Consider the following 15,216-nt stretch of genomic DNA (forward strand, 5'->3'; position numbering starts at 1 on the left):
AAAAGGATAAAGTGAAAAAGAGAGGAAGGGAATTAGGGGAGCTGTGTGAGTCTTGGTTGTCTTCTACGATGACATGGGCTTGGGAGTAGCCTTGCCTTCCATTTCTTCAAGGTTAGATTGTGACAGTGTGCTTATGAGTAGAGGTGCCAGGCCTCTGGCTACCTGACCTCTTTCTGTCCCCTGTTGTACAGCCAACCCTCAAGGCATCACCACAAGAGCATCTTACAGTCTTGACTCTAGCAACAACCTAGCTTGTGCCTGGACCCTCTGCCCTCCAGGGCACCCTTTTCTTCCACCTCTCTTTTTTTCTTTAGAGCTTCACTCCACTCCCTTCTGCCTGAGCTTGTACCTCATCTGACCTTGAAGGTTTGTTAGATATTTGCCCTGGATTTTCGAGTCTGTTACCTATCTCTACATCTCTATACTGTTTCCCAAGCCCTATCGTCTTTATCTATCTCCTTACCTGGAGAGGGACTCTGATCTTAAATTCATATTCTCTTTCTCTCCCTCCCTCCCTCCCCCCCCCCCCCCTCTCTCTCTCTCTCTCTCTCTCTCTCTCTATATATATATATATATATATATATATATATATATATATATATATATATATATATATATGCCTCTGTCTTCCTGTCTCTGTGTGTCTCTCTCTGTCTTTTTGTATACATGCATGTATGTATTGCTGTTCCTGTGTGTGCTGGTCTACATGGAGGCCAGGAAGATGTTGGGTCTCTTTTTTAATCCATTCTCCATCTTCTTTTCCCCCTGAGACAATGGCTTTTACTGAACTTGGAGCTAGCTGGTTGACTAATTACTCCCAGAAGCTCGGGGGATCCACCTGCCTCTGTCTCCTCCCCACAGCAGGATTTCAAGCATGGATCATCACAGCCAGCTTTCCAAGAAGTGCGGGAAGTCTGAGCTGAGGGCCTTCATACTTGTACGACAGGTACCTTACCTACTCAGCCCTTTCTCCACCTCTGACCTTGAACTCTTCATTCCTAGCCTGACTGGTGTTCTCTGTTCCCCAGTTCATTAATGGGTGACACAAGAGCATTAACGCGGATGCCCACCGGCAGTTTATTTCTTCCTCCATTAACTCAGCAGGCTCTGATAGGATCCCTGGTGTCACATTTAACACCAGAAGGAATTAAAAAAGAAAAAGACACTGAACCCAACTCTGTGTCAGCAATGACACTGACAACCAGAACGGCTAGGTTTCTTGTGTGATGGATGAACTATCTGCCTGTCCAGACCCATTGCACCTAATTCACTGAGAACCCCTGGCTCCACTCTGATCTCCTACTTGACAGAATAGACTCTGCTTTAATGAGGAAAGTGAGGCATCACTTTCAACAATGGCCATGCTTGAGTGAAGTATAAAAACTAAAAATTAATTTTCTAATATCATTTCATGAATATTGTTAATTTAGCATCTGCAATAGAGAATGGCAAGATACATAGGCATCTAGGTACTGACTAGTGTTTCATTCATTGAAAATTCACAACTTTATCCAACTCTGAAATGTCAAAATAATTGCATCTTCAAACATGGCTGAATTTTGCACGCCAGAAAAAGAAGAAGCAGACAGAGATTTGATTTAATGTCCCTAAGCATGTCTCCTCGTGGTAAGAGTTTTATTGAGCAACATGCTGTGTGCTCCCATATGTAATACTTAGTGTTTGGCAATATAGTACATGTTCATAGAGAGCTCCAGCTGGAAATAAGAATATAGGTCTGTAAGTAGAAGTATAGATCTCTTTTAGGCTTCAGCTACATCATCTATGCTCACGTTAGCCCACTCATTCAGTGAGAGAATGCCTGGCCAGCATCTTAGGTTCTATTCACACAACCCTCACAACAGCACACAGGCTGAACCTCATGGTACAAAACTGTAATCAAGCATTTGGAGAGCTAAAAGGGAGGACTGTGCATTTGAAGTTGGTATGGGATATACAGAGAAACTCTTGTCTCTAAACATTTATTAGTTAATTAATTAAAATTCAGCATATAGCAATTATTAAGCTTATAATGAGGTGTCAAGCCAGAAGGCAAGAGCTTGGTCTGCTATGTGACCTTAGATGGAAAAGGCCAGAGAAACCAGAGGGAAAAATAGCATTTGATTAAAGGGTGACAACAGAGTAGGAAAGCAACCCAACTAATAGTAAGAATCTATTAATAAATCAGGAGAGGCAGAAGGGTGTGCACATGACCTGGGAGAAGGAGCAGCGGTGGCAGGGCCAGCTATGGGAGAGCTCACAGGAACAAGGGTTAAAGTTAATTGCTCCTCCTCCTGCTTCTCTCTCTTTTCTCTTGGTCATCTCAGCATCATGCTGGACTTACCCATTTCTCCTCCATCTCTTCTTCTTTGATCATCTTGTCAATGCCCGCTACCACCAGCTGGCACAGACTCCTCTGCCCCTCTTACTTCTAGAGGAGATGGGCCATAGAAAGCCAGCTACGTGTACACATGTGGAATTATTTAAACAGCACTGTGAAGTCAGAAGTGCTTCCAAACGTGTGCTTACCTGTTGGAGAAATTTCTAAAATAATGTGTTCACTTTACAGGGCAGCCAGTGGTACAATGACAGCATCAACATAAATATGCCACCATGAGTCTGGCAAGTATGTGATTCATTAGTTCAAATTCGTCTTAATTAGTATGAACTAATTTAGTCATAGTATTGTGCACTATTGAGATTAATGCTGCTCTCACTGTGGGTTCAAACTACTGAGGAAAAAAAGAAAGGACCTGAAATGAAAAGGCAGTAAGTGCCAAGGCTATGGAAATTCAGGTCCCTACACAGACCACACAGCACTAAGGGACCACAATTTCCATGCAAATAACACATCCAATGAATGATTACATCATGGTTTCTGCCTGAAAGAAGCAGTGACTCTCACGGGAGGGAGAGACAAAAGCAATAAAAGCACAAACTGTTGCCTTTGGTTGACAATGTCACATGGCTCTTGAACCCAAGGGGAGCTGGCAGTCGTATCTGAGACACCCCCAACTCTCAGCCATAGAATATGGCTGGAGTTACCTTTGAGAAGACAGAGGAAGGAGTCAAGCACAGGATTTGAAAGAGCTACCCAGCTTGGCTACAGCAGGAGTCACTAATGTTGGGAAGGGTGGGGCAGACCTCTCTGGACCTAATAGCTAGGCTGAGAAACCTATGTCCTGCTTTTAAAAGAAACTCAGAGTCAATGTCTCCATTTCTTTGACAGCCAAGCTGTGATAACTGGGACAGGACAATTATAAGTGCTTCTTACATAAGCATCCCACCTGCAAAGATGATGAGCACACGCAGAGCCATCATCTCCACTCTGTGCAGCATCTCCACAGCTTCCGAGGGCTTCTCCAGCTGCCGGAAAGCTTGGCACATCTCAAAAACACTTAGGAAAAACAGATCATGGCATTAATGGTAAGTGTGTAACCCCTGAGCATGGCTGCAGGGTAGAAGGCTAAGTTCCAACCCATGTAAGAATCATCTCCTCACTCTACCATGTTTACTTGGCACAAACAAAGGGAAAGTGCGGGTAACTAGGCTGGACCTCCAAATAGCTTTCTGCTTCCTACTGCAGTTTGATTGCTACTGCTAGTAAGCTTGGTGTCTGCTTCCTCTTCTTGTTCTATTATTTTGATATGCAAGAGTTGGTCATTAAAGTGGTTAAATATGATGACATCCCTTGACAATAAAGCCTACTCTTGGTGACAGTATAGGAAGATTCAGGTGATGGTGTTAAGTGAAACAAGTCAGAGACAAAATAACAAATATCATATATCATCCATCACTCATGTGGAATCTAAAGAAGTTGACCTCATAGAAGTTGAGAATGGAATGGTACCTTCTAAAGACTAGGGTGATGATTAGGGAGAGGGCTGAGTCCCAGTTAGGAGCAAAAAGTGTTGACCTTTTATAACATAGTGAGGTGGATACAGCTAACAGTAGCACCTTGTGAATCTCAAAACAGCTAGAAGAAACAGGTTTCAATGTTTGGAGGCTAGATTTTAATCATTTATATATACACAAGTATCAAAGAATTACATTAGTCCCCATAAATATATCTTAATCAAAATTAAAATAGGACATTTTTGAAATATGTCAAGGTACACACCTGCAATCTCAGCACTAAGAAGAGTGGCACTTGAGATCATGGCTAGCCTGGGTTGAACACGAAGAGCCTATCTCAAGGAAAGAAAGAAAGAAAGAAAGAAAGAAAGAAAGAAAGAAAGAAAGAAAGAAAGAAAGAAAGAAAGAAAGAAAGAGAGAAAGAAAGAAGTATGAGGAAATAAAATGAAAGAAGAAAGAAAGAAAGAAAGAAAGAAAGAAAGAAAGAAAGAAAGAAAGAAAAAGTATATAGATGTATGGTGAATGTTTTATACATGGAGAACTGAAAACCTCAGTTGAAAGCTGGCCTCCAGTTTGAAAGAAACCCCAAGCAGCACATGACACCCCAGCACTGCACTTTAGTACCAAAGACAGGGCAGAGATAAAGCAGGAGGCTCTGGCAGCCAACATTTAAATTTTGAAATAATGAGACATCTGTTTCACCAAGTAAGGATGCCATTCCAAGCCACTAAAAAACAAACAAACAAACAAACAAACAAAAAAACCTCATATTCAGAGAAAAAGTCTGTGGCAACCTAACAAACAGGAAGTAGGTCAGCCTGTCTGGTGGCACATGAGATAGTATTTACATAACACCTCGAAATTGCCACATGGGGTTGAGAGAAAAAAATGAACAGGCAAGAACCACAGGATAACTAGTCTTGCCATATCCAGGAATCACAGCTGAGGATGGGACAGCATCCTGGGGTTCTGTATATCAAAAGGCACAGATCATCCAGCCCAAGGCAGCAGGCTATGCCAGGTTCAGTGACAATGGAGCTTTTAAGAACGAGTTTTCTGGGGTCCCATTTCTGACCACGTCTCCTTGATGGGGTAGCCTGGTGGCACTCAAAAGAAGGATAAGAGGTCACCAAGAAGAGAGTTGATACCCTACAAGCATATACATGGGGAGGAGGTCCCCCTCAGTCACAGACATAGGGGAGGGAAGTAGGGGGGAAGTGGGAGGGAGGGAGGAATGGGAGAATACAAAAGATGGGATAACAATTGAGATGTAATATGAATAAATTAATTTTTTTAAAAAGAACAAGTTTCCCACAGGGTTTGGTGACACATACCTTTAACACAAGCATATTGGAGGCTGAGTCAAGATTGAGAGTTTAATGCCAGTCTCTCAAGCTAACATTTAGGGATGGGAGGGCTTAGTAGCAAATCATCATTTAGAGCTGAGTTTAAGGAGGGCAGGAGTCATTAGCTACCTCTTCCTTTCCTATGGATAGTTGCAACAGCAAACACAGTCCTGTGAGTGAGCTGGACAGCTCACACTCATGACTGCATACCTGTGGCTGCTGTGACTTTAGGTGTGCACTGCCACACCTGACTCACCGTTATTTTACAATTCATTATGTTAATATTGTATTGGCATATGGTAACTATACATAGCAGTGAGGCACAAAGTAGTACTATTGCCGTGATACATGCATAAATGCAATGGTCAATCCAGCTTCTCCAATACTATGCACTGCACATATTCAATCTCAAAACAAGTGGATAGACTGCAAGGTTTTTACTTCTGGAATTTTTTTAAATGAATCCAAATCATATGTGGATGCCAAATAATGAGGCAAGTGGGGAAAAATAATTGTTAACTTGGATAATTCTGTGTGAATGCTGGCTTCAGAGTATGATGGAAGTTAAAACTGAGAAAAGGTGCTTGCTCTGTCTTGATGTGAGCACTACACTCCTTGAACACTACAGTAAGGAATTAATTAAGCAAAATGGGAATTAGAATACCTTTGATCAGCTTGTGGGACTTTCTGCCAGTGTTCAGTCAATACAAATAATGCGTTCAGGAACTTCTGGAAGGATGACACTGGTTCAGAGCCATGAGGAATTGTCATCATTTCTTCCTTGGTCCTCCCATCTGGTGATAATGTGACATTCTGACCAGTGGCTGAATTAGAAAAACTGTTGTAATCTGCCTGAAGCAAAGAGTGTGTGAAGTGTGTCCATTGGGTGTGGTTGGGGGGCAGCCCTTCCCTTGAGAGCACTATTCTGCTGAGACCAATCAAGACCATCTTTGCAAGCTGATAGCGAGTGGTGTTCTGAATCAACGACAAATCAGAAAATAAATCTTGGTTTAAATCATCTCCATAGTCGCTGTTAATCCCACTAGAGGCCTCTACAACTGATTGTATGGTTTTTACAAGGTCATTTGGATGCTGGGAAAATGTCAACAGGAGATTAAAAATATCCCAGTTATCGTCCGCTAAGCCATTCCGAAGAGCTTGTAAGGTGAGATTGATGACCATTTTGAAAAAAGTCTCCCCTTCTGTGCTGTTATCTTTTAACATTCTATCCAAAACTTGGATGATGTCATGTCTCCCCTCCTGTCTTGGGACCTGAGGACGACTGGTAGAAGAAATCTCATGGAGCTTCAAGAAGTCCATTTGGTTTGTGATGTTACTTATTGGGACTAAACAATCAAGAATCTCCTCCCATAAGTCAACAGCAACAATAGAAAAATTTTGAGTCCTATTTTTAATCACCAGCACAAGATGCTCCAAATCTCTCAAATTGACTTTTATAGAAATTAAGTTTTCAGCCATTTCTTCCACAATCTCAGAAAAGTCTTTGGATTGGTTGACATATGAAAGCATGCTAGATGGCATGCTGAAAACATCAGAGTCCTGTGATATATTAGGTGTGACTACAAGCATCCCAAAAGCCAAGTCAAGGAATGGCACCAACAAATCCTTTGTCTTTTCAAGTAGGAAAGGATCTACTTTTTTCAGAGTACTTATTTGCTTCACATGATACTGAACACTTTGTAGCATGATGGAATACAAAGTGTCAAAGAATTTCCCAGAGTCCTCTGTGCTGGAAGTGGAGAAGGTTCCCAACATTGTAGCCATCTTTCTTGAAACCTTTTTGGCTAGATTGAGAAGTCTCACCATGGAGTCCACTGATGAGGCAAGGCCACCCAGCTCAGCAGTGTTAGTCACCAGCATAGTCAGAGTTCTAGATATTTCTACAGCAGACTTCAGGACGTGACTTTCTTTACTAATTTGGGAAATGGCACCAAATATCCTCATAGTTGACTCCAGTGTTTCTCTGTTTCTTAGAGGGAATGAACTGTTTACAAGAGAAAGCAAGTCTGCTAGTTTAGCATCCATGGTATGCTGGAGCAGAGGAGAGGAGGAGTGGCAGGCCTGAGTAGGTGAATGTAAGAGGCTGTCCATAATAGTGGCCATTTCGGCAGAAATTTCTCTTACAAGGTAGAGAACAGACTTGAGATTTTGGTTGAATTTGGAGAGATCCTTAGAATTATTAACCTGGGAGATAAACTGAGTCACTACTGTGAAGAAGTCCAAAGGGCCTTCAGTGTCAGTTTTCACCATGCTCTCCCTTGGATGGGTGTGAGATAAGTCTTTCAGGACTCCAGAAAGTTCTTTGTTGTCCAATGAAAATAAGTTCTTAATCAGATGATGTATTGTCTTGAAACTTGAGAAAATGTTCATGAGTGAGTCCTCATTCATCCAGGTAAGGAATGAATCCAGATTAAGAATTTCAAGAATTTTATCTCTGGGGATAAAACTGAACAAGTACGTATTTTTAATTTCATGTTTCATAAGTTATAAAGTTAATTTCTATAGAGTCACATCTATCTGCTGCACCTAAGATGTATATTCTTGTGATAAAAGAATACTAGCAATTGATATGACCATGATTCAATCTGCTAACATTCAACTTGTATAACTTATTTCTCCTAAACAGCTTGATAGCACTTTCAAAGCATTGGAAGTACACTTATCATTGAGTTATATGGGTAGAAAGAAGAAAAAGATCATGTGCAAAAAACAAAAATCCTAATGGACCAACTTACATACTCTGAGGTTCTTAACCTTAAGAAAACAACATTTAAAATTATGAGATCCTGCCATAGTCTTACCAGGTTCACAGACCTGGATTCATGTAAACAGTACCAGGCATGACAAGGCTCTAGAGCCACAGGGAGCCTCGCACTCTGATCAGAGTGAAAACGGAGCCAGGATCCTCTGAAACGTTTATGGCTGAGGTTGTGTATACACTATTTTCTACAGAAGAACTCTCCTCGTGAGTATATAGGCTACAGAAACACCTGCATTTGTTAGCAATTCCCATCCATGCTCATGTAGCCAACCCCAGTTAAATGCAGCAGGTCATAAATACACTGGGAGAATAAAAACAGGAAGGGGACTTGTTGGGAGGAAGAAGGAATCTGGAGAAGTGGGGGTAACAGGAAAACGAGACACAGCAGCCTCCCTACACAATGACTCTTGATAGAATCAGTTGACATCTGAAAAAGTGGAAAGCCTATCTTTATCTTGTTCTGAATTTTAAAAGTACTCGCAGATTGGCCCGTCAGTCTGTACCGGCTTATGTAATGGCCTCCTTGGCGAGGCTGACCAATAGTCCTAACACGCTCTCTCATACAAGTGTCTCCGTGGCTGGACTACAAAAGAGATGCCCTTGAAAGCAGTGGGTGGGAGGTTGTGGCCATTTTGTAACTCAGATATGCCTTCTTCCAGCTACAGATTCCAAAGCTAATCTAAGATCCTGCTGAGAAGGGATCTTACACAAGTGTTTAAAGTCCTTAATGAATTAACTTCGGGATAGTCAGGAGACAAACTGTCTTAAATGGGCCTGCCACAGTTAAAAGACCATACAAGAGTTCCTGAAACCCCCTGTCTAAGAGACCCCAATATCAACCAGGCAGGTAGCTTTCACTCCGTGGATTCCCCTTGTGAACCATCTCTTTGGGCTGTAAACTTTTGCTCATGACCCCGCTACCATTCCTCCTGTTCTGAGTGTCCCTCCCTACATCCTGCCTCTGTGAGGTTGGATGTCCTTATCTGGTCTTCAAAATCACATGGATCAACTTCCTGTGCTGTGTGTTTGCCATACCACCTGTTTCCTGGTGTCTCCCATTTGACACAGAGCAAATGGGAATTTCTCTATAGAACTTTCACTGCTAATATTCAAAGAGATTTTAGACTATTGTGAAAAGAGATAGTATTTTAATGGTTCCAGATACAAACATTAGGTTAATTGGAAAGAAATACTTAATCTCATATTTGTAATGAGACAGGTAATACAACAATTGAAATAGTGACCATCCCATATATGTATGTAAATCCATTCAAAATAAATGTTCACTTCTATGTTGGAAAGAATTTCTTGTCTTTATAATCAGAATTGAAAAAATAATATGTGATCAATGAGCAGAGGCTAGATTTAAATGTTTACTGCTCAAGTGGAAATTGAAATTGCGTTACCTTAATGCAGTCATTCATAAAACACACATTGTGAGTAAAAAGCAAATAATAAAACAAAAAGTAAAACAAAAAAAAAACTACTCATTGTGACAAAAATCACTTCAAAGGGCATTCCAAACTTTGGTGCAGAAGCTGTGATAGGCATTTCTCTACTCCAGAAAGTGAATCAGCTGGGACATTCCCACCAGCATGACTATGTGAAGCACAGGTACACTCACCTCATCTCTGCAATGACATCTCTATGGAAGTCTTTTAACAGAAGCGATATTTTATTTTCAGGCATTCCAGTTAGCAGAGAAGAGAATAATGTCTCCAAAAGCTGCTTCAGGAAGTCCTCTGTGCTTCTTGCTGCTTGTTCACCATTTTTGGACTGTGTGTGGTTCAGGACGAGATTGATGGAATCCATTATTTGAAGGCCAGTGCCACTGGAACTCAGAGCTGATTCCTGAGAAAGCTCAGCAAAATTCTTAGCCGAATTCACCACAATGCTTTCAAGAAGCAACTGGACAGTTGAGAAGTCAGTTAGCAGCTCTTGATTTAGCATATGACCGAGGAAGCCAACATCAAAATTTCCTTCACTAGACCTGTTCCTGAGATAGCCCAAATACCCAGTAAGATCCCTAGCCAGCATAGTTACGCCACTTGAATTCCCACTGGCCATGGCTTTGAGTAGTCTTTGCAACACCATAAAGTAACCTTCATTTTCATATTCATGAAGCAAGTGTTTTATGAGAAAAAGAAGATCTTCTATAATTTTGGAAGTCTTCAATGGCAATGAATCCAGGATTTCAAGGAGCTGATGAAGTTGCACAGTTGTGTTTTGAAGAGCTATGCCTTGGATTTTTTTGTTAATATCAGAAAGTAATTGTCCTAGACTCACGTTATTGGCTGGGTCATTGGTGGTTTGGTTAAAGTCCAACCACGGTTCTTCAAAGTTGTATGTTGCTTTATTATTTTTCATTAAACCTGATAATAGGTCTGAGCTCCAATCTGCATGACTTGCATTCAGAAAGTTCATGACTGGAGAGAGTAGATAGTGAGTACTATTTCTTAAACTCCAAACAGCAGAAATCGATTTGAATATCTTTTCCAAATTTAAGTAAGCATTATTCTGAACAAATTTCTCTGTGCCTTTACTAATGTTAAGAATCTTGTCTAAGTTACCTAGCTTGTCCAGAATGTTTCCACCCAGTATAAATTTTGTAAAATTGGCATATTTCAGTTTTTCTATGATTTGCAAAGCACCTTGCCTTATGGGACCACCAGGACAGAGTTCTGGGATGCTGGCACTACCTGGATTTCCAGAAAGTGACACAAAGGGTAATACCTCATGCCAAAATCCCTGCAGAGTTTTCACAGGTAAATTTTTAATGTGGAACATCTCCAACACCTCCGAGAGAAGGAAGTTCCACCCTGCTAACTCATGGATTGCACAGACCACTTTCCTGGTTACGCCCACTCCAGAGTTCTCATTTATGCATTGTGAATCATTTGGGGGTGGCAGGTGAAGAAGATCTAATATATTGGTTACCATGTGATAAAATGAAGAAGACCTGTGCCCCTGGACATTACATCCTTCTACTTTAGGATTTTCCTCGAGCTTGGACGCTGTATGGTTTGAGCACCAAACTTTGGGAAGGCACATTAAAACATCTGAAACAATAGCTGGTTCATCCGAAACCAACTCCACTATATCCAGAAGATTTTTGATCACATCAGCAAAGTCTTCCTTGGTGACACTGAACATGGTTATGCCATGAAGAAGTGTGAAGTTATAGACATCCCTGAGGCTTTCTGTGATGTTTTTATCTGTGACTCTCTGCAGGAGTGCTGCAATGTGGGGAAGAGCATAGTATACATCCAACACAGCATTAACCACCTCCTTGGGAAGCAGACGGGAGAGACGCAGCAGGTGATTAACACTCCACGAATATGAGCTGTCCACAAATTTTTCCACTAGGCCAACAAGCATATTGACCCCTACATGGCCAGCACCTGGTGTGCTGAGGTTCTTAACGAAACTCATTAGGCTTTCACTGATCTGCCCGAGCTGGCCTACTAACAGCCCTATGTCTTCCTTCTTGAGAGAATGCATGAGAGATGTCACTTTCTTTAAAACTTGAGCATGATCTGAATTGCGTGGGATATTGAAATGGACAGCAGGCATTAAGGAGTTGAACACATCCCGTGCCAGTTGGATACCAAGACCCACAGCATTCAGTATTTCATGTGGGACCACTTCTGATGAATTCTGAAGATCGTGAGTTAAGTTGAAAGCTAAATAATTAGCTAAGTGGTAAATTGAATTGCCTAGATGGCTTATGTCTCTTTCCTTTGGGCTGGTGGAGAACACACTAAACACTGTTTCAGTGTTAGAAGAGGAATTATTTCTGAGGACACTCTGGAAGATACCTTTTAAAAGTTCCTGCATCACCTTCCCCAGTGCTATGATGTGCTGCCAAGTATTCTGAAACCGGTCAGGAATGCCACCTGATGTGTCTACAAGTCTTAGAATAAAGTCCCTGTAGTACTTCCAGTCCGGCTGCAAGGCAAAATCAAAGTCCTTTGTTAAGTTGGTGAAGATCATGTTCAGCTGTTCTGTGGAATCATTGATAAGAGCTAATAAAACCTCAAATTTGGGGACCTTCTCTTTTTCCAAGCCTGTAGTAACTATAATATTTAGAAAATCATTTATGTCTTTCAGGTAAGTATTTACACAATTTACATTTGACTCATTCAATGAACAAATAGGTATCTTCTTACTTAGCACCCAAGTTACAACTTTCAGTGCAGAGTTCATTTTGTTCTCCATATTCTTAAATCTCCCCAACATGCTGTGACTATGGTTGGGAAAGGAGCTTGAGTTAAACACCATACACAGGTGGTTTATGATGTCCATCCATGCGATGCATCTTTCCAGGTTGCTAGTTCTGTTCTTTGATGAAAATATGGAACTTAACACAGCCAGAATATGTGCAGGCTTCTTAGAAGTATTCACAAGTAATAAACTATCTTCAAAAATCAACTCAGTGACCCTCTGGAAAATATCAGCACATGATGCAAAAGTTCTGTCCTGTGACACATTCCTAAGAAATAGTATTGTTTCTCTCAGCTCAGTGATGACACTTGCAAATTTGCCTCTATCATCTGTGAGATTATTTGAAAGAACGTTGCTGAGCAGCTCCACTTTTCTATCCACATAGTCTGGGGTTTTGCTTAATTCAATGAAAATATCAAACAGGGAATGTAAAAACTCCTGGCTTGCATTTGTTTTCATTGGAAATGTCTTCAGCTGGTGCAGGGTGGTTTCCATGATGATGAAAGATTTCTCTACTTGGTCCAGGTTAAGTGATTGTAGTGCAGCTAATTCATTACCAAACGCCACCCAACGATCCCTGAGGTCCAGAAGGCCATCCCAGTCGTGAAAGCCATTTTCCTGAGTTACATTTGTAAACAAACTTAATATGGCTCTAGCAGCATGGTATGTGGGAACTATTCCTTGGCAGTTTTTCGAAATGTTCCCATCATTTTCCAGTTCATCCAAAAGCTGAGTGATACTAACATGAAGAGGATTAAAAATACTCAGGTCGAGTTTAAATATTTGAGAAATGCTTCCCCAGATCTCAGTCCATGTCTGAATCCATGAAAGGGTGCAGTGAACGGCTGTGAATTCACTGATCACACTGCCGTTTACCGAGAGGTTTGAGAAAAGTTGTGTCCATAGAAAAGGAAGCGAAGACCCCTCGTTTCCTGAATAATTCGCAGAAGAAATGGTTGCATTTCCCAGAATGAAGCATTTACTTAGCAGCAAGGAGTCTGCTGAGCCATTAAAGAACTGACTGACATACTCAAGTAGAGACATGCGAAAGCCTTCGTCCACTGCAAACAGCTGCTTGAGGCCTGTCAAACTAGCATGAATCACTCCTTGTGCTGGGCCCTCTGTCGATGTCAGGGACTGCGCTTGAAGTTCTAAGAAGTTTAAAATTGAAAGCAACTGCCCACAGTAAGATACTTCAGGTACTGTCCCGAGAGACTCTGCTGTCTCTGATAAAAGCAAAAGTGCCTTACTGATGTTTTGGATATTAAACCGCTTTATGAGGTCCAAAATGTGTCTTGAGATTTGAGTAAGATAACTTATCAGAGGCTCTCTATTCTGAATGTTCAAAAATTTATGAAGATATTGGTAACAGGAAGAATAGGTCTGCAGAAGTAGAGCTGTGTCTCTGTCTTGAAAGATATTTATGTATATACGAGTCAAAATGTTAGCCAGTTCTTGTCTTTGAACTTCAGAAAGGGCTGTGAAGAGCTCAGATGTGTTCTGCAAAGCATAGACAGTGTCCAGAGCTATTGAGACTTGCTCCTGTGTCAGAAAGTTAAGTTCATAGAGACTTTGTATTGCGGTCTCACTTAAATGAATAAAGTCTGCATTCATGGCTGGGGATTTTAGCCAATCCGAGTGAAACAACTGGGAGAAATTATAGCTTCTGCTAAGAATTTTTTCATATTCTGGAACAGAAAAATTTACAAGTGTGGACATGCTTTCAATATTAGCTCTTTCTTCTTGTGTAATCCCATTAAGCCAGAATTCTCGCAGCTCTGGATTAATTTCAAGAAATATTAATTCCATGACTCTCAAAATGTTTTTGGATTCCCTCTTCATCGAATGATTTTTAAGACTTTGAATTTTTTCCATGACCAGTTTATCAAATTCCAAAAGTTTCTGAACATCACCATTGTGTGGGTCTCTCTTTAAACCATTTAAATGGTTTATCCACGAAACACTTCTATTCAAGACAAGCTCAGTAAGAGAAGAGAGACTATGAAGTTCAAGACCAGTGAGTGAGCCATAAGGACTTGGTAATAATAATTCCTCCAAAAACTCCACAAATGACAGGGGAATGTCCATCCCTCCATTTTCAAGGATGTGTGATTTCTTGTCCACCACTAAAAGTTGCTTTGTGAAATTTAAGGCCCTACAATACAGACAGAATTTTTTATTATTAGAAAGAAAAAGTAATTCAACATTTCAAATTTCTAAGACAGTGATCTATTATAGTGATCAAAATGAAACACTTTCTATACAATGCATTTTTTTACTTCATGTCAAACAAACACGAGCATCCATTACTATGTTAGAAATCCTACCATGGCTATATACATATCAGCAGCAGAAAATTTGCTTCCTTTTATCAAAAAGAATGCATGATAAATCCCACCCCCTCATGAATCAATATGTACGACTGTTAAGCACAGTTCGTCTACGTATGCCTGATGAATTTGTTTTCATATTGTCTTTCCAAAGGCAGATCAAATAGTAACAGGATGCATCAGAGACTCTGCCGGCTGCCAGGTGACCGGCTGCCTCACACTCCTTGCAGCATGAACAACTGCTTCTACCAGCATGCCTTCCCTCCCCTGACGGACTGAAATCCCCTGAGGCCATGAGCTAACAGAAGTCTCTCCTTCACGAGGCTGTTATCAGGCATTTTGCCACAGCCATGAGAAGGGCATCTACTGCAGGAAGTGAGAAGAGCCCATTTAACAAATACAAATCTCAATGCCTGCAGTTACGCTGCGACAGACAGCCATCACTTTACAGTCCGGGAAGGACTCTCACAGCTACAGTCTTCCTTAATCCCTGTAACAGCATTTTGAAGCACATGTCAAAATTTTAATCTTGTGGGGAAAAAAATTATTTTCTTTAACAAAATTGCACTGTTAACATGCGGCAGGAACAAAGCCCATGTTTTCTTGTGAGGAATTGAGCTCCGCTGATGTGGTGGTTTGAATAGGAATGGCCCTCATACACGCATGAGTTTGAATGCTTGGC

General features: G+C 41.0%; 1 protein-coding gene across 1 annotated transcript in view; it reads right to left on the reverse strand.

Annotated features, from left to right (window-relative positions):
* Positions 1-15,216, reverse strand: part of ABCA13 (ATP binding cassette subfamily A member 13) — a 418,312-nt gene that overhangs the window by 301,632 nt on the left and 101,464 nt on the right. The window contains exons 17-19 of the mRNA XM_084798070.1: positions 9,605-14,359; positions 5,863-7,665; positions 3,285-3,394 (exon numbers count right to left, since the gene is read on the reverse strand). Of these exons, the coding sequence (XP_084654196.1) occupies positions 3,285-3,394; positions 5,863-7,665; positions 9,605-14,359 (6,668 nt within the window). The remainder of the gene's footprint in view (positions 1-3,284; positions 3,395-5,862; positions 7,666-9,604; positions 14,360-15,216) is intronic.

The sequence above is a fragment of the Acomys minous genome, assembly GCF_964271855.1.
Source record: "Acomys minous genome assembly, chromosome: 10".
In the NCBI taxonomy this organism is placed as follows: domain Eukaryota; kingdom Metazoa; phylum Chordata; class Mammalia; order Rodentia; family Muridae; genus Acomys; species Acomys minous.